This window comes from Bactrocera neohumeralis, chromosome 4 (genome assembly GCF_024586455.1).
Source record: "Bactrocera neohumeralis isolate Rockhampton chromosome 4, APGP_CSIRO_Bneo_wtdbg2-racon-allhic-juicebox.fasta_v2, whole genome shotgun sequence".
Classification (NCBI taxonomy): Eukaryota; Metazoa; Arthropoda; class Insecta; order Diptera; family Tephritidae; genus Bactrocera; species Bactrocera neohumeralis.
In genome coordinates, this window is record NC_065921.1 from 31,530,339 (window position 1) to 31,550,842 (window position 20,504).

Sequence of the window (20,504 nt, forward strand, 5' to 3'; positions counted from 1 at the left end):
TTGCTCTCACATATTTTAAAGCCCTTGCAAATATTTTTCTGCGTGTGTTTATTGTTGTGCAGTTACATTAGGTGGAAAAACCTGCAATTCGTGCACCGTGCAAGGGTTTTGCAAGAGCAAGAGAATACCCCTAATATGAAATTTACTACTGTGAGCTCTTTGTAATACTTTTTTAAGCTTTCTTGTTCCCTAAAGACATTTAAAAACTATCGCGATCTTTTGCCACCTCATCCAAAATAACACCGCTGCTAAAGACCATAGGAGGACTCTCTTGCTCTTGCAAAATTGCAGATTGCAAAAATCCTATATAAAATCTAGTGATATGTGAACGGCTGATTCGATCAATTTATTGTAAATGACTATTGTGCATGGTTATTGTGAATTGACGAACCTTCTGCATGCATTTTTAACAAAAAAACTGTAACAAATCATTATAATTTAAATAGAAATTATAAAATCTATTTAAAATTTACCTACCTCAACAATTTAACGTCAAAATATATATTTAAGTAAAATGACAGCTAAAGTAGGGTTGCAATTATATTTTTGCGTGACATTGCACGCAAATAAAAATGGGTTTTGGTCTGACATATTTTACAGCCCTTGCAAATATTTTTCTTTGTGTGTTTGTTGTTTGTTTAAAGGTTTTGCAAGAGCAAGAGAATACCCCTCATATATTTTCATTGTACCGGATCTTGAAGATGAATTTTATATTTCTACAAATGAGAATATTTTTATTTTTTTCTCTGTTACCTTTTTTTCATTTCCAATAACTTACCGCTAATTTATCTTCACTCGCACGATATGCTTGTACAATTCCAGTCATATATCGATATTGGCCCTTTGCGTTGTAATAAACTCTGACCCGGCGATGCCTTGTCCTTCAACGTTTATTCAATGCAGTTGACATAGCGGCTCCAATCCTTTATCCCACAAATTATCCAAACAATTGCGCATTTCCCACATTCTGTTAATTCATTATGCTTCTTGAAAAATTGTGTATCGCCTTTTCTCTTTTAACATAATAATATTTCGATAAACTTAAAAACCAATAGTTTTTCTCTTCCCCCATTCAATAAAAAATTGGACAAAATGTAATAGTGTTGGTGAGCTGCTGGAAATTCCGTTTGTGCAATCTGTTATCTCCGTCTTGCAGGGAATCTTGTGATATATTATTCGTGATAGCAAGCAACAGAAGTTTTCGTGTGTAAACTCGTTCTTAACATACAAAATTTATCGATGAGCAGATATTATTACATCTCTCACACATAACAATGTTGTAAGTTTTCATTACGTTTTTATGTTGCGTATAACGTAACAACAGTCAAATGCTTTCGACGTTCTATTCGCGACGAAGTGGTGTACATATACATAATTGTGGTTGACGGTCAAAATAATAATTTTAATTAAAAATAAGGTGGACATTCAACTTGAAAGTAAATAATTGAGATATTAGTAATTGTAAATTGATAATATTTAACCTATATATATGCATAGAAATACTTAAGTTCATTAGTATGTAAACAAGCAAAGGACGGAATATTTGTAGTTACATACTGATTTCGACCAAGTTCTTTAGGAATGGTTAAGTTCGGGACATAATTTATATTTGAAGAAAAAAAGTTAATCAAAATTTGTGGTGTTATGATCCTATGCTGAATTTCTCAAAATGATATATGGAATGTTAATACATATATGTATGAGTTTTGCATATTTGCTGATATCATGACACAGTCGAATGTAAAACGAACTGCACCCTTAATTTATGGGCAGAACACATTTCCTGAGGTGCGCTACTGTTGCTTTAGTGTGGGACGTATTTTCAATGTTTTGGGATGCAATGCCACAACTCAGTAAATAGCTGCATATTTGATATCAATTGAAGTAAGCGTAAATATGATACAAAATTATATATATATTTTTATATTTAAAATAATTTTGCTTACACTATAAATAAAAACATGAGGAACAGTGAGATTCATTAATTTTTTTTTTACTGTTTTCTTTTTAGTTTAACTTAATTTCAGATCTTTAATTAAAGATATGTTAAGTATTTACTTATTACAAAGTTAACTTGAAGTTCTTTAAAATATATTATTTTAGGTGTAAATTTTAGAATAACATCCCCTGATTTCGGGGTTAAAGTGGGTATGTACGGATAGAGTTGGTCCTCCAGATAAAGAAAATATACATATGTATATAGTGCCGCTGACTTATGGTTTTTGAGATACTTGCATTTAAAGTTCAAAAATTCAACTATTTAACAAAGAATATTCAGTATACTTTGCATTTTTATACATATGTATATAAATATGTGTGTATGTACGTAATTTATGCACTGGGCGTTTAACTTATCTAGAAGAGCCTATTGTATGACCTGAATATATGATTTCTGACTACTTATTTCAAAATATTTTAGTGTATGATATAAAGATGCCAGCTTTTTGATGTTTATTAATTGGATTATTTCCTGTAAAATATATCGTTTTAGCAATAACATTAGTATTAATTTATTATTATATTATTAACATTAGAAATATATATTATTATATAAAATTTAAATAAATATATTATGTTTCAGATGTCGAACAAGCAATTTATGGTCTAAAATTTTCGAAACTGGAAAATTCTATAAAACCAAATAAAAATGACGAAGCTTAAGAAATGTGATATACTTATTGCTTTCTTAATTACTTTTAAGATTGCAGTTGTGGCAAATCTTCAAAGAACAACTGACTCAATCACTGACCAACGAAATTATAATCTACCCTCAATAAATACCTTCAATAAGCATTCAAGGATTGAAGAAAATAGTACTCTTAATAGTCCTCAACAAGTGTTCTCTAAACCAAGACGAGCTTTTCACAGCGGAGTCGATGTGGAAAACGCGGAATATCCAGTAAATTCAAATACTTCATTTCATGACAATGAAAATCCATCACACGTTACAGAACCCGTACATCGCAAAGAAATGGCTGAATCTACAAATGATGTGAAAAATGAATTTCATGTAAATGAAGAAATAAATATTACAAATAACAACGGTGAATTATCAAATGTTGAATATGAAGAGCGATCATCTGGTCCCATATTAGACAAAATTAATACCGCTGAGTCTGGTACTGCATTGCCAATATTTTTAACAGAACCCGAGGACATATATGTTATCAAGAACAGACCAGGGGTGCTTAAATGTAAAGCAGCCCATGCACTTCAGGTTAGTAATGTCGAATAAATTCTTATATTCAGAGCATAAAATGCAATACAAAAATAATCATTAATTTCTTAGTTATACTTTAAGTGTAGTGGTAGTTCGCAGCCTCCTCCATCTGAACATGATAAACACGTTGATCCTCACACGGGTGTTCATGTTGAAGAAGTAACTGCAACTATACATCGCGATTTGATTGATGAATATTTTGGAAAAGGTCCTTTCAAATGTGAATGTCATGCATGGTCCTCACGTGGTGTTGCTAAAAGTCAATCAGCGACAATAAGCATAGCATGTAAGTAATTATTAATAAACAATACATGCTAATGTAATTTTTTCACTTTCTAAAAGTACATATATGATATAACCTTCTTGATTCTTGTACTCAAGCATCAGTAAATCTCATTACATTGAATTTATTGTAGAAATTTGGCCCTTATTATAGTAGTATGGATATGAAATCAATCCGTCAAAAAATGTAGGTTGAAGTGTTTTCAATCTTCAACTATTTTGTGGTATCATCTATTTAAATCAGTTGTTTTGTACAATACGTAGAAAAAAAGCAAAATTTAAAATTTGTTGAGCTCGTAGAGAAAAGTTTCTAAACTGGACGAGGCAAGCTATAATTTGAAAATAGTAAAAGTTAAATTAAGGTATAATGGAAGATGGTTTTAAAATAAACATTTTAAGGGGGTACTCTCATGTGAACGCATACATTTTACCACTTTTTAGGAAAATTTTTTTTATGCGACAACAAAATTCAATCATTTTAATTTTTTTTAATATATTTTTATTTGTATTTTGAAATGTACAAAAAATTTTTTTTTTTCGTTTTTTACATTTTTAATATTTTTTTTTTTAATCAAAGTAGTCCCCAACAAAAAAAAAGTAGTTCACTGGTCATGGTGATAGCGGCTGTTCATGTTGTCTGAAATAAAAAAATCGAATGGATTATTATTCAGTAGTTCTGCGGCTATCGTCCCTACCAAATACAATCAATTTCATTTAAAAAAAAATGTCGAACTTCAAAAAAAAGTCACGAAAATCTTTTTTTTGTCGTTAAAAATCGTTTAAAAAAATTAAAATATTTTCGAAAATAAACAATTCTGGTAGGGACGATAACTATAAATGAGTAGAAGAACATATGTAAATTTTAAAGCCATCGGTTGAATACTTTTTTGTTTTTTAGGACCATGACAGTTTCAGAAAATGATGATTCGAGAAAAATGCAGACTTGTCATGGCGCCTGTTAGACAATCGCTTACGACACGTCGGCGACTATGACCTGTAACTTATCAAATACTATGAATTTCGATCTGAATTTTTCACAGCATATTTTCAATAGGTTTTACTGTCAAAATATAAAAAAAAAATCGATTTTTCGATTTTGTTTGAGCTTTTTACTTTTCTTCAGCCATTTGTTCATAATATTTAAAACCTCCTTCGCAATCATAGATATCGTATGTTGCTTTACTGCATAACTTAATAGCGCAGAGGCTGTGGCAATCTTTCTTCATCTCATTTTGTAGAAAACAAAATTTTTCCTTTTTTTTAAATGAAAATAAAAAAGTGAACGCATACATTTTACGACTTTTTAGGAAATATTTTTATGCGACAACAAAGTTCAATCATTTTAATTTTTTAATATATTTTTATTTGTATTTTGAAATGTACAAAAAAAAAATTTTTTTCAGTTCGTCAGTTTTGGCCCTAATAGTTTTTTCATAGTAATATAAATCAAAACGAAATACATTTTATTATATATGCACCTTTTCGTGAGCAAAAACTGAATTGAATTGTTTTGATTTTTGTTTACAAATTTTAAACTATTCACTTTTTAAGTTGGCAATTATTAATTGATTTCTAAAAATCGTAAGAAGTAAATTACAGTGGGTGTTTAGAAAAATACGTAAGAAATAAAATATCTATTTTATTATTATAATAAAATATTATACATTTTCATATGTTATTTTATTCTGTTTCTAAAAGTGTCATCTAAAATGGTAATAGTTAAAAATTCAAAACTAAAAGTATCCCCTTTATATTTTTTTCTAAATTTGTCTCAATAACTTTTGAAACATAACTCAAACGCATCTGAATGAAATTTTACAAAAATTTTATATATTGAAATTGTTAAAAATAATGAACAGACTCAAGGTTAATAGCCAGAAAATTATTAGAAAAGTAGCCAGAAAAACAAAAAAAAAATTATTTATATAACAAAAAATTTCAACTAACTGGCAATATGACAAAAGTACATACTATACAAAGATAGCGAAAATATTCTCGACGTCTTATTTTACCAAAAAAAAATTAAAAGTGAGACAAGAATTTTTCAAAGCTATAATTGATTGGTCATTTAAATGTAAATATATTTTTTAATAAAATAAATCTTGATTTTGTAGATATAAGAAAACATTTTGTTTCCTCACCAACATCACTGAAAATTGAACTGGGTTCCAAAGCTGAATTGCACTGCGAGCCTCCGGGAGGATTTCCAGAGCCAAAAATAACATGGCTCAAAAACAATGCGCCGATTGTAAATACTAATGATCACGGAACAGTTATATCTGCTGATGCCACGACAATAACATTTGACGTTGTATCTTTGCAGGTACTTTATATATACTACTAGTAGATCCGGCATACGCTTTGTGTGACAATGATATAAATTTAATACTATTATCATAAAATGTTCAAAACAGTGAACATATTTACATATATGTGACATGGTCTACGGAAAGGGGGCTTAGGTGTCAAAAAAAAGGAGAACAATTAATGAGATAACAAGAAACTGACGATTATTTTTAACAGCTTTTCCCAGAAAACTAGTTTTCGCACGTTAGCCCCCTTTTCGTAGACCAGGTCACATATAGTAAATACGAAAACGGTATTGCCGTTATAAGAATCCAAGGGATTGTGTTTAAGGTTTAATTTTCGATTATAAAAATATGATTTTTGTTTTAATTTTGAATTGTTTAATTTCTTCAAATTTTTTACTTTATAAAAGTGAAAACATATTTTCATTAAATAAGGCTTCGACTTGATATTACAGAAATTAAAAAAAAAAAAAAATTAATGTGTTTCTTTTTTTTTGAAAACTCACTCACCCTAACCTCATAACTTGAATATTATATATATGTGTATAGATATGTATTTGCTTTTGAGGTTGGCTGACTAATCCGGATTCTTTTTTTTAAATACACAAAATATATTTCGTATTATATTTGTATATTATTTCTGAGTGCATAAATAAAATATGTATCATAATTTTGTATCTTACTGTTATACAACAAAATGTTTTAAAAAATATACTTATTTTTAATATTCAGGACATGGCGAACTATACATGTCATGCTGAGAATGTGGCCGGGAAAAGAATTTCGGACTCAGCTGTTTTAATAGTCTACGGTAAGCAAAAGCAAATAAAAAATGAAAAACGGCTTTAGCATGACCCTACAATGTTAATCAATTTTCATTTGTCTTTATTCCTTAGTAAATGGTGGTTGGAGTTCATGGAGCTCTTGGAGAGAATGCAAGTGTTTAGGAAAATTAAGTCAAGGTCGAAAAAGAGTTCGTTTTTGTAATAATCCCATTCCTATGAATGGTGGTTCGTTATGCTCTGGAGCACAAGTTCAAAAATCTGCGGACTGTGTATCTTGTCAAGGTAATATTTTATAAGGTATTCAATTTGCTTTTTCATACTTATTATTGTTTTAATGAACAGAAGACACACAAATTGTAACGTCTGATGGATATGATGCATTATCGAGTAAGAAATGTAAGTTTGAATATGAAATTATGAAATAATCATTGTAGATCAATTATGAAGACGCATATATAATATGATGTACATATTGTATTATTGACAACTATTATTTCAGTAGGCAGATGGACACCGTGGAGTGATTGGAGTTCATGTTCTCCTGACTGTATACAAATACGCCGGCGAAAGTGCATTTATCCTGTCTCTGAAGATTTGAGTGTTGAATCACACGACGGATCTATTAACAATAATGGCGTAATTGGTCTAGGGTTCGTAAAGGTTCAGTGCCCAGGTAAAGATATACAAACAGCGGAATGTCGCGGAGAGCACTGTTTAATTGGCAATGATGGTAAGGACTTAGCACATTTATATTCAGTAGAGAAAATGTATATATATATTATTTCAATTTTAAGGTTTCGACTGGACACTTTACCTTGGCTTAGCTTTTGTCATAACTGTATGTGTAGCATTTGGTGCTGCTCTAATTTACTGTGCTCGTCGGAATTTGGCAATAAATTCTCACTATAATATGACTAGAACAAGTAAGAATTTCCCTAGAATTTTCCTCATTTACTTACATTTTTTTTTTCAGATATTAACTCGGATTATATGCAAGGAATAAATAAGAAGGGAATCAATATTGAGACGGCAAATGTCAATTACGATTATCCCAGTTCCGATCACAGATTTATGTCTAATGATCATATAATCAATTGTGAAGCTTCCGAACATCACTATGACGTACCAAATTTATCTGCCAAGTAAAATTTGTTGTTTATTTTATTTTGTTGGTTATTTAAACTTCCTGTCGTATTACAGTTATACCAACCCAATAGATGAAATAAGTGCGGAGTACGTCACAGATACACCAGAAACATCCACAGCGGATACATGTAAGATCGTTTAAGCCTTATTACTCTAAATAACACTTTTTTTGATTCATCAATTCTATCTGTGCTATCTATGCGCGATACTCTCTTGTCAAACATGTAATGTAAAAGCACTAACAAAGTTATCGATTTGAATTGTTACAAAAGAGATGAGTAAGAGAGTTAATATGGTATTCATTACTACGCATCTCCTCAGGCAGTGCACATTGCAAACATCTAGGCATAGACTGAACAGAATACCAGACCTTTGAATCTTCGCTCAGAGTTCCGCCTTTTTTTTTGGCTTAAGGGGTCCAACATTTTCCATAAGTTTCCGATTAGATTCAAAACTGTTGATTGTGCTAGACAAGCCGTAACATTAACACCATGATCTGTAAACCATTTTTCTGCAAGACCCGAATTATGCTTCGGGTTGCTATCTTGTTGGAATTGCCAAATTGAAGGCGAAATTCATTCAGTATATGGCAGTATGACATTATCTAAAATTGTAACGTGTATATGGAGGTCCATGTTTTCTTATATCCAAAAAAAAAAATAGGTCCGACGCCACACTGAGAAACAGCCCCAAACCATTATATATTGCCGCCACGGTGTTTGAAGGACTTAGTTGTGTAGCGAACGCATATTTCTTTGTTTTGTGTACGTCGGACTCATGTCTAACCATAACTATCGATCATATTGGAATGTCTCCCATCGAACACCTTCATAGTGAGACGCTTATGCTCCCAGTTAAGGAGCATAATGTACTCCTCTCCAAGCAGTTCTTGCTGGGCTGTTTTCGTAGAAATCACCCCTGCAGCCATCGGCTTGGAGTGGAAACGCCTCCCAGGAGCATCAAGAGGTCTTTCCTCGACGACGTTGTACAGTACGCCGACCGGACTTCGGACGCAACTGACTTTAGACAGTTACTGGCCGCCATTCACAGTGGAGTCATCAACACCTTCACCGACTCCCTTCCCGTGAATGGCGTTCTTGGAGTCAAACCACCACCCATCGCAGACGAAGAGCTCGAGTTGCCGCGAGTGACCCTAGCGCAACTTCGTTCTGGATATTGTAGCAGGTTACTTATCCAGAATAGACCCTGACATACCCAATGTACATATGTCCTGCATGCAACGAATCTCCGTATTACACTGACCACCTCTTTGCATACCCGGGTTGGGTTTAGTATCGCGCCGGTTAATTTTGGCTCACTGTACCTAAACGAGACAACCGAATTGAAAATTTTAAACACGAATGTATGCTTAAATTATCAAACTTTATTTTAAAACATATTTTATAAAAATCGGTTCACAAATTTTTGCACAAATTCACTTTAAAAAATGCTATTTTTTGCAAATTTCTCAATATATGCTAGTGTATTTTCACCTGTTGTGCATTGTACCAAACCAATTATGGATATATTTTCACGCACATATATCGGGTGATTTTTTAAGAGCTTGATAACTTTTTTTAAAAAAAACGCATAAAATTTGCAAAATCTCATCGGTTCTTTATTTGAAACGTTAGATTGGTTCATGACATTTACTTTTTGAAGATAATTTCATTTAAATGTTGACCGCGGCTGCGTCTTAGGTGGTCCATTCGGAAAGTCCAATTTTGGGCAACTTTTTCGAGCATTTCGGCCGGAATAGCCCGAATTTCTTCGGAAATGTTGTCTTCCAAAGCTGGAATAGTTTTGGCTTATTTCTGTAGACTTTAGACTTGACGTAGCCCCACAAAAATAGTCTAAAGGCGTTAAATCGCATGATCCCTTTGGCCAACTTACGGGTCCATTTCTTGAGATGAATTGTTCTCCGAAGTTTTCCCTCAAAATGGCCATAGAATCGCGAGCTGTGTGGCATGTAGCGCCATCTTGTTGAAACCACATGTCAACCAAGTTCAGTTCTTCCATTTTTGGCAACAAAAAGTTTGTTAGCATCGAACGATAGCGATCGCCATTCACCGTAACGTTGCGTCCAACAGCATCTTTGAAAAAATACGGTCCAATGATTCCACCAGCGTACAAACCACACCAAACAGTGCATTTTTCGGGATGCATGGGCAGTTCTTGAACGGCTTCTGGTTGCTCTTCACCCCAAATGCGGCAATTTTGCTTATTTACGTAGCCATTCAACCAGAAATGAGCCTCATCGCTGAACAAAATTTGTCGATAAAAAGCGGATTTTCTGCCAACTTTTCTAGGGCCCATTCACTGAAAATTTCTTGATTGGACTTTCCGAATGGACCACCTAAGACGCAGCCGCGGTCAACATTTAAATGAAATTATCTTCAAAAAGTAAATGTCATGAACCAATCTAACGTTTCAAATAAAGAACCGATGAGATTTTGCAAATTTTATGCGTTTTTTTTTAAAAAAAAAGTTATCAAGCTCTTAAAAAATCACCCGATATTACTTATGAATTATAAAAACCACTAGTAATGTTTTTAATTACTTTTGATTGTTAATTTCTTTGTAAATCTTTAAATAAAATACACCTTTTTCTGCATTGAGTTCAATAATGCGAAAAACCAAAATGACTGCCTAATTTCAACTGTCAAATTACCGAGAAAGCACGAACAAAAGGGAATAAATTAAACCCAGTTAGCAATAAATGTATGAAGTGAACGCGAAAAGGTGTTCAATGCTAAAATACTGTGGATGGCGTAGCCGGTGTTGGACCGGCCAGGGTTATTTTTTTTGAAGAGCGGCCGAAGGCCGCCCACGCAAAAAGGAGTTCTATGCGAAAAAATTCTGATACACCCGGGTGTTGGACCGACCAGGGTTATTTTTTTTGAAGCGCGGCCGAAGGCCGCCAACGCGAAAAGGTGTTCTATGCGAAAAGAATCTGATACACCGGGGTGTTGGACCGACCAGGGTTATTTTTTTTGAAGCGCGGCCGAAGGCCGCCAACGCAAAAAGGAGTTCTATGCGAAAAAAATCTGATACACCCCGGTGTTGGACCGACCAGGGTTATTTTTTTTGAAGCGCGGCCGAAGGCCGCCAACGTGAAAGGGTGTTCTATGCGAAAAGAATCTGATACACCCGGGTGTTGGACCGACCAGGGTTATTTTTTGAAGCATTAATAGATAATTTGTACCATTAATAGATGCAATTAAATATGTATATACATTGCACTGAAACATTTTGGTTTTTATTATTTTGTATTATTGTCCATACAAAAATGTTGGCTGGGTTGCATTGGTTTCAGTTTGTATGGAAAAATGAGCAAAAACACCGATTTTTGGTCATTTTCAAAGGGCTCTCTACAGGTCTATAGTGGGGTTTATTAAAAAGTTCGAACCTTCCTCTTTCCGATAAGGGGGCGTGAGGGGTGGTAGGCCCCCCCTGTTTTTCTCCATAAACGATACTAAACCGGCGCGATACTAAACATTTCCCGCATACCCTACCAACCCCACTCATCTAACACCCTTTTCCCTTTGGTCCGACCCCGTCGAAACAGCACGTTTCCTGGGCCTCCCGTTAGATGACGTCGACGACAACACAGATAACCCTTACCATCCTAATGGGGATTGAGAAACCGTTAAAACAACAACAACATGTCGAACCAGTTTTTTTTTTATTTTTAAATCCAACCTAATTAATGTGCCGTTTTGCAAAATGAATACCATTGCTTCTATAACTTTTTTTCAACATTAGCACCTTACGAAACAATGTGCCAAAGATATTTTTTCCCATGAGTCGTTTTCTTACTGCTATTGAAGAAATTTGTGCACCTAATTCTTGTTGAATGAATTTTTCGACTTCCGCATTCATTTTTTGTGGTCGGCCTATTTTTTCGGAAATTTTGAGGCATTAAACACAAATTTTTGGGATATATTCAACATTTTTTCAATTTTCCTTTGCGTGTGGCCCTTTTATTGCAAATTTTGGACGCACAATCTTGCTTTCTAAGAATAATATTTTAGCCGATCTATTTTTCCACATAAATACATAATTGATACAAATATTCATTCTACGGATATAATTAATATAAGACCTTACTACGCTTTTTAAATTCAATATCTTTCATTTATGAAACTATTTCGGTATTGATTCAATTATTTTGCCATTAAGCACGAGGCACTCTATTTACACTTTTTAAATAGAGTTTTTACAGTTAGCTGTACAACTCGGCATTGCTATCCTTGCCTCTTTTTTAAAAGTACATATGATTGCATTTGTTATTATGCAAAAAAATTACTACTTAAATGCAATTTCTAAAAAATTTACAATTGATTCTATTTTATTGTGCGTAACTGTGTGTATGTATAAGTATGGTTATGTTTTTCCAAAAAATTTATTTGTAGAAAATTTAAAAAAAATAATTACTATTTTCCATGTTTTGTTGAAATATATGTTTTGAATATTATTTTGCTAAATTGCAGTATACGCAACATAACAAAAAACATGGACACTTGCTCTAAGCTAGGCTTGTACAAGTACAAGGTCTGTCGCAAAAGAAACAAAACTTTTAAAATATAACTGTTTCTGGTGGCGCCATCTATTGGTGGGTATATGAAATAAAAAGTTTGATCTCTTGTTGACATTTCGTAAACATTTTAAGACAATTGGATAACTACAATTGTCGATGTTATCGATCAAAAAGTGACAGCAGCTTTTGGTCATCGGTCGTAAAATGCATTTTGAACAAAGAGAAAATATTAAATTTTGTTTTAAACTCGGAAAAACGGTTAGCGTAGTAATGTGCATGAGTGGTTTAAGCGATTCCAAGAAGGTCGTGAGGACCTCTGTGACGATCAGAAGTCAGTCGTCTTCAGAAGTCAAAAATAAAGACAATGCTGATTTGTTTTTACGATTCCGAGGGTGTTGTACACCGAGAGTTCGTCCCACCTGGCCGAACGATTAATGCTGTGTTTTACCTTGGTGTTATGAAGCGTCTTTTGTCACGCATTCGTCGTGCTCGACCACAATACCGTGAGGCAGGGTTCTGGCGCTTATTGCACGATAATGCGCCGTGTCATCGGTCGAAGCTTGTCACTGATTTTTTGACAAAAAACTCCATATTAACCATTAATCACTCACCCTACTCACCTGATCTGGCACCCTGTGATTTTTACCTATTTGGAAAATTTCATTTGCCCATGAAAGGACACTGGTTTCAGGACATTTCAGCTATCCAAAAGGCGACGACCGATATTCTCAAGAGCATTCCGAAAAATGACCTTAAACACTCATTTGAAATGCTAATTGACCGGGCTAAACGCTGTATCGAAGCACAAGGAAACTACTTTGAATAAAGAAATATAAATTTTTAAAATACATTCAATATCTAAACAACTAACTTTTAATTTTCTCTCTACATTATAGATAATTAGATTCTTCCAAATGTTTTTGGATATAATTTTTTGATGCTTAAATGGTTTGCCCATTTATATTTTGAAATATTTTTCCTCAAGATCCCATTAATTCCAATTAACTGTTACTCTTTATTGCACATAGTAAATGAGCCTCAAACCCAAGTTTGGATGTGAACCTTATCTTATTTGAATTCTTCTTCGAATTTATCCACTTTAAAGTGTTTAAAGAAAATTATTTAAGCTCGACGCAAAAGATAAAAGAAATCTTCATTTTTGGGAAGAGCTAATATAATGGGTTGTCAAAAAAGTCTTGCGGTATTTTTATTGAATTTTTTTTTTTATTGAAATTGAAATGAATTTTTGATGACTCATGCCCAGCTCTTGACCGATGCTACGGCTGCTAATATGCCGATCTCTTTCGACCAATTCAGCGATTTTATCGCAATTTTCGACGACAGGCCTTCCGGAGCGTGGCGCATCTTCGACCACCTCTACACCAGAACGAAAACGTTGAAACCATCGTTGTGCGGTGGAAATGGAAACTGTATCGGGTCCATAAACTGCACAAATTTTATTGGCGGCTTGAGATGCATTTTTGCCTTTATCGTAGTAGTACTGTAAAATATGCCGTATTTTCTCTTTATTTTGCTCCATGTTTGCGACGCTATAACTCACGAACGACTGAAAAGAAACGACAATCAATCAATCACGTATTAGCGCGTGAAATGAGCTTTCCAAAAAGGTATAGCATGACCCGATGCGACGAATAAAACTACTACTACGCGCTTTCAGCGCCAACTAGCGAAAATACCGCAAGACTTTTTTGACAACCTATTATTTGAACCTAATAATATACTTACATATGTATTTATGTATTTAGCAAATTTGTGCAAAAATAATTTTTTTCTTCACACAGGAGTTTTTACATTTTTGTGCACAATAACCCACTGCATAATCTTTACTCGTTTCGATTTTTAAACTCGATTTTTTTTATGTAAATATAAGCTCTTACCACTTCTGAAACGTAGAAACTGTAGAAATCGTTTTTTACATACGTTTTTTTTTATAAATAACGCGAGACCGCTGAAAGTTTACCACTTTTTAACGTATTTGTCTTATTTAGGGAGTATACATACTTACATAAGAAGGCAACAAAATTCAGCAGTTTTTCTGAGAAAACTTTTAAAGTTATTGATCCAAAAATTTGCACACATATGCCATTTTTTAAGTATTTTTTAATGCTTAGTATTAGTAATAATAGTATTAGTAAAAATATTTATTTGGAAAGGAACCGCAGTTGATCTCTGGGAGCTTCTCTCAAAAAAAAAAAACGTTTTGCGGAACAAATTTCGTTAAAGTAATGTTATATCTAACAATTAATTGAAGGAATAAGCAAAGTAAATTTTTTTGACAAAATGGCGGTTTCAAAAAAAATTTTTACTGATTAAAAAAATTATATTAATTACTAAAAAGTAAATTTAAAAAGCTCGTAATAAAATTTGAAACGCCTTTTCAAATTTGCGTGTTACTTCGAAAATATTCCCCAGTACGATATAAAATTTTCTGTGTATATTCTTAAATATACATACATAAGTACATTAAGAAAAAAAATTGAAAACAAGTCGATTTTTTCTAACTGTATATAACTCTTTAAAATTTTCATTCGTTAGATAAACATTTTCAAATATAAACATTTTTTTTTTTAACTCAAAATTTTATTTGAAATTGTAGTATGTATTCTTAAAGTGTAAAAAAAATTTTAAATACAAAACCATTTCATAACATCTTTGATACAAATACTTATCAATTGCTTATAAAAAAATTACAACTTAATAGGTTTTATAATTAATGTATTAAGAAATTCCAAAAATAAAATAACATATTTAAGAAACTATGGGAACTTCGTCATCAAAGATTTGATTTCAAAGCTGTCGTAACTTGGTATTATGTGAAGTTGACTTTCAGGAGGGTAAAACTTCGCATTACTAAATTATATTTCCGATGATTCCTTTGATAATTCTAAAATATTTGCCACTTGAGCCTCTTTTTCACATCAAAGACAATCTTTATAGCCTTAGCTATGACTTATATTAAATTATTGTAGTATACAAAAAAGGTTCGTAAGTGTTTTCTCCCTAATCCAAAATATAACTTAAGGGGTGTATAACGTAATGCCGACAATCAAAATCTCGAAATTTAGAATTCCGACAGTCAAACTACCGACAAATCAAAACTCCGACAAATCACAATACCGACAAAGCAAGAAAAGGTGACGTTGTTCAGGATCATAACCCTTAGTCAGTAGAATTCTCTTTCTTCGATAGAAATAAGAGCGGATAAGGTGAAATATTTTTCACATGTCGGCATTTTGGTTTGAGGTCGGTATTTTGATTTGTCGGTATTTTGATGTGCCGACATTTTGAACTTCGGATTTTAAGCGTATCCAAACCTTAGATATAGGAGAGTCTATACTTCTTGATCCTTTTCTAGTTGAATTCCAGTGGGTTATAATGGATTATATTATCAATATACTCATAAAATCATTGCGATAATTTGTATTTCTTTTTTAACTGATTAACAAGAGGAAGAATACAGGTAACCCAACAACTTAAAGGAAAGGCTAGAAAGGAAATGGTGACCGAGCGTCTAGCAGATATATGAGCGCTTGGGCAGAAAGCGAAAACTTTGACGCGCGATTTCTCGATTTTTAATTTTTACGATTTTTCTTAATTGGCGGGCGGGCAGGATAGAAAAAAAAAACTAAACGTCAAATGGAATTGGGCAAAGTTTATTATCTTTGGCATTAAATTATCTTCTATTTAAACTAAAAAAAACTAAGAAAAGTCAAGTTTGAACATATTTTTAAACAACATAAAGTAAAATTTTGTTTGGTCAAAAACTACTTTTTTTCAATTTATAAACAAATTGTAAAATTTTAAAATTTTTTTTTTGGAATTTCTTTTAGTTTAAGGGGGTATTCTAGTCTTGAAATGCTATTTAACGGCATTTTTTAAAGTCCAATAAAAAAAAAAAAACTAAGAACATTTTAACTATTAAATTTTTTAGATATTTATATTTTCAGATATTTATTGATATTTTAAGAATACAAAAAAAAATACAAAAAAAAAATTTTGTGATAATTTGATTAATTGCGGCGTGGTGGCGTGGCGGGTGTTGGAAATAAGGTTGCGCCCTTCCTGACACGATTCCAACACTTTGGGTGATCTGAAAAAAAAAAATTTTAATCAGTACAAATGCCACTATCGTCTGAACTAGGATAAAAAAAAAAAAATTTTCAGTAAATGGCGACTGTTTGAATTTTTTGCCCGTTTTTTGGCAAAGATCAAAATTTTTTTAAAATAGTAAAAATCTAAATTTTTAATAATCCTAGTTCCAACCATAGAGAGATATATAAAGAAGGTCAACACCAAATTTCAAGTTAATCGGTTCATTAGAACTTGAGAAATCATGTCAGAAGTGTTGAAAATAGTAGTTTCGAGAAAAACGCGATTAAAGATTTGAGTCTAACTGCAGCCGGTTTGCACGCTGCGTCACTAAAATAGCCTTAACTAGAAGATAAATATTAAAAAATATGAATCTCTTTAAATTTTTTGTTTCCGGCATAAATTGCGACCTGCATCCTGCCCGCAGTCCGACAAATGCACATGCGAGATGCAGGCTTCTTCCTAAAGGCAGAATATCAAAGATTTCGTATCCAAAAAGTTTATGAATGATTTTTAAACATAAAACTATAAACCCTAGAAATTTCGCTTTAATCAATTATTTCTTTCCTTCCCAAAAAACTCCTCAAAAAAATCGAATTTTTTAAGCCTCTAAAGCAGGCTCCCTCCTTAAGTATGGAAAGTCGTTGAGACTACTTGACCGATGTGTTATTCCATAAATAATCCTGTCCTATGTAATTTATAATTCAATAAAAAAAAATTGCAATCGAAAGACTAAAAACTATGTTTTCTATTTAATGTTAATCTAGCGTTAATTTTAAGACACTCTTTATAATATCTCCAATCTGTTGACGTTCTATTTGAAATGATCGTACCTTCAAAAAAATGTCTAAAGTTAACGATTTACGTACACATATTTTTTTATTTGCCTATTCTTTTGAAACTGTACTAAGACATTTAAGGTTTTAATAAATTTCTTTGAAGTGATCAAAAAATGTATTAAAAAAAATACTTTTACTCTATTACAGCAAATTCCACATACGACATAAAAGGTAATTTTACCTTGCCGTCGTCATCTAAAAATGTAGTAACCGAATTAATAAATAATTCCGGAGGCAGCTTGAGCCTTTATAGAGGAGAAATGATGTTGCATGTGCCAGAGTTTGCCATTGGTAAAAATCAGAAAAAACACATGTCTTTGATTGTATTGAGTGACGAAAGTGCCCGAATATCAATTCCTTGCGCTGAATCGTTATTTGTTTGCAGCACAATTGTATATTGTTCTCCTAGAAATTATAGTTTCCAGAAACCAGTTATAATCAAATTACCGCATTGCTTAATTGAACCACGACAGTGGAATGTGCATATATACCAAGCAGATAACGATCATTACGATATTAACTCGAATTGGAGAAAAATAGTTTCCGTTGGAAAAGAAACTATAAACACACCGGTTTTTGTCAACGTGGAAGAAAAGCATTTATATATAATGACAGAACAATTAGGACGTTTTGCAGTAGTTGCTGAACCAAACAATCTCACCGATTACCTGCCTGCTATTGAAATGCGACTTATTGCGTTCAGTCAATTAACGCCGAGCAGCTCGAACTGTAGTCTTCGAATATATGTTGTAAAAGACTTTCCTAATAGTAAGGACATTTGCAAGACAATTGAGGCAAAGTTGGGTGGTACTATTATGGGCGAAAGTGAGACTTTTGCTTTTCACTTAAATACCTGCGATTTAGTAATTCGTGTACGTAACACGGAGTCCAGTTCGTGGGACCTCAAGGAACAAACTAATTATGAACAAATTATACCATATAATCATATTCTCAACAACAATTCAATTTTGCATTGTGAGTTTACCATAAAAAGATCACTGAATTCACAATTAATATTTGATGTGGACTTTGAGCAAAGTGGTTTAGAAAACATGGAATCACGGATTCACTCGTTCATTATTTCAAGTGAACATTTTTCACAAAGTGACGTTCGGTCGCAAACATTTGAAAATCGACAACATCAAGCAATTGTTTCTATTGATCGTGATAGTAGCTTCATAAATGAGACGAATACTTTGAGTAGCGTTTATCTACCACACACATGTAAGCGGCTGATCTGCGATGCTTTGGACCCACCTCGCCAAGATGAAAAAGATTGGCGTTTGTTGGCTAAAAAACTTGGCACAGATCATTATATTGCGTATTTCGCTACAAAGTCATCGCCAACCGAGCAAATCCTCAATCTATGGGAATGTCGAGCAAAACATTCCTCGCGTACAATTGTTGAATTATTAATAGTGTTCAGTGAAATGGACAGAGAGGATATAAAACAAATTATTACAGATACTAACGGCCCTCTTTGGGTGTGAAAAAATATTTGCACAACTGTTATTACTGATAAGTTGAAATGCCTTTATTTGAAAAATTAAGATATTAAAGTAATATATATTATAAAATAAGTAAGCGCATTTATAAGTAAATGTGTATCTAAATATCGAAACATATTCTCTTAAATAGTAGGGGAATTCCCAAAATATTTCACGCATAGTCGCGGTCAAAACCAGTGCTAAAGACCATTTTGTTTTTTAAGATTTCATTGACGACTACAAATTTTTGCTATTTAGTTACTTATTTTATAAACGAATTTTTATAGTGTTACTATACGTTTAAGCATATACCGTGTTCGATATTGCATTTTATAAGGACGTAAAAAATGATATTAAAGCAACAAATAAGTAAATAAAACGCAAAAATATGATATAAAGTACTCACATACATAAAATGAAATTACTTAATACCTGTGATCAAAAATTGTAATTGTAATTGTTATCGAACACTTTTCCATTTTTCTAATTAATTTTAGTTTAATTTACACATAATAATATAATAAATTTATAACATTTTACGACTGAATATTTCACGCATATATGCAGCTATGTTAAGTTTTAAGAAATTAACATGTTTTCTGACCAAATTCATTTTTATACATATGCACGTTTAAATTTATTATTGAAAATAACAAATTAATACTTCGAGATAAGATCATGTTCAAGCTCATACCGTTTTGTTGTATATACATATATGTATATGGTACAAAACATGTTTGCAATGTGTTTAATTTTCTATAATTGTGCTTTTATAGATTGCAATATTATTCTATCATATATATGTATAAGCTAAAATATGCCATACTTTCGAAATTATGAGCGCAGTTAATTTTAACTAAGTGAATAATTGATTAAAATAATAAACCACATTCATTTGAATAATCTTTTTTTTTTTAATTATCGCTCTCACTTTATAAGCTAAGTACTTTGGAACAATAACAGATTACTGCTGCACAACTTACTATGACTTCTAATGAATGACCGCGATTGTGAGAAAAAAAAACTAAACTAAATTAAAATAATACTTACCTATTTGCGTAGCCAAATATAAAAAGCATGTGAAAGACAAATAGTGTCCAAATTTTTCCAAGTGCAAAACCGAAAAATAAAAAACTCCGTGCCAAATTCTCCGTTTATTAAGGATAAGAATGGAGTGGCATATGTATTTATATTATATGTAGTTCATAAGATTTAAAATGACTGCTCAACACATACCACTATATAAGATTGTGTCTATTTGTTTCAAAGAAATGAAAAATAAGCACACAATCATGTATGTAAAAGTATGTATACAAACAAAATGTGGTTTGTTCGGACTGTAAAAAATTATACTCATAAATGAATAGATCGTAATTTACATACTATGTACTATGTATGTATATGCTCAAATAGAATAACTCTTGTAAACTAAAAATTAATCATGTACAACTGCAACAACAAACATCATGGACATCTAAATATTTTTAGAATGTTCTTGAACAAATTCACACAAGTAATGTTAAGTATAACTTTTATAAATAAACGTCACTGCATAATGTACATTGTTTTGGTATTTACCATATAAGGTTGTATCTTTCGCATTTATAAGCATGTGAAAAGGTAAGTCCAATTTCGTGTTTACTGTATGTATAACGAGTAAGGAAGTGCAAAGTTCGGGTATAACTGAACATTTGATACTCGTACGCTTCAGGTATATAAAACTTGTTAGCTATATGGGGTCTAGGGCAAGTGATCTCCCGATTTGATTCGTTTTAGGCGTTTGAAC

General features: G+C 32.3%; 1 protein-coding gene across 2 annotated transcripts; it reads left to right on the forward strand.

The window, feature by feature from the left end:
- The first annotated feature begins 1,320 nt into the window (after positions 1 to 1,320).
- On the forward strand, positions 1,321 to 20,278 carry LOC126756546 (netrin receptor unc-5). 2 transcript variants are annotated; one of them, XM_050469685.1, is made up of 12 exons: positions 1,321 to 1,436; positions 2,582 to 3,217; positions 3,290 to 3,506; positions 5,617 to 5,825; positions 6,544 to 6,622; positions 6,708 to 6,878; positions 6,939 to 6,992; positions 7,096 to 7,326; positions 7,391 to 7,519; positions 7,570 to 7,738; positions 7,797 to 7,870; positions 17,379 to 20,278. In XM_050469685.1, the coding sequence occupies exons 2-12, from the start codon at positions 2,648 to 2,650 to the stop codon at positions 18,719 to 18,721; spliced, it is 3,246 nt and encodes a 1,081-aa protein (XP_050325642.1). In that variant the 5' UTR covers positions 1,321 to 1,436; positions 2,582 to 2,647; the 3' UTR covers positions 18,722 to 20,278. The 2 variants fall into 2 exon arrangements, with proteins under 2 accessions (XP_050325642.1, XP_050325641.1); XM_050469684.1 differs by lacking the exon at positions 1,321 to 1,436 and adding an exon at positions 1,443 to 1,884.
- Positions 20,279 to 20,504: the final 226 nt, after the last annotated feature.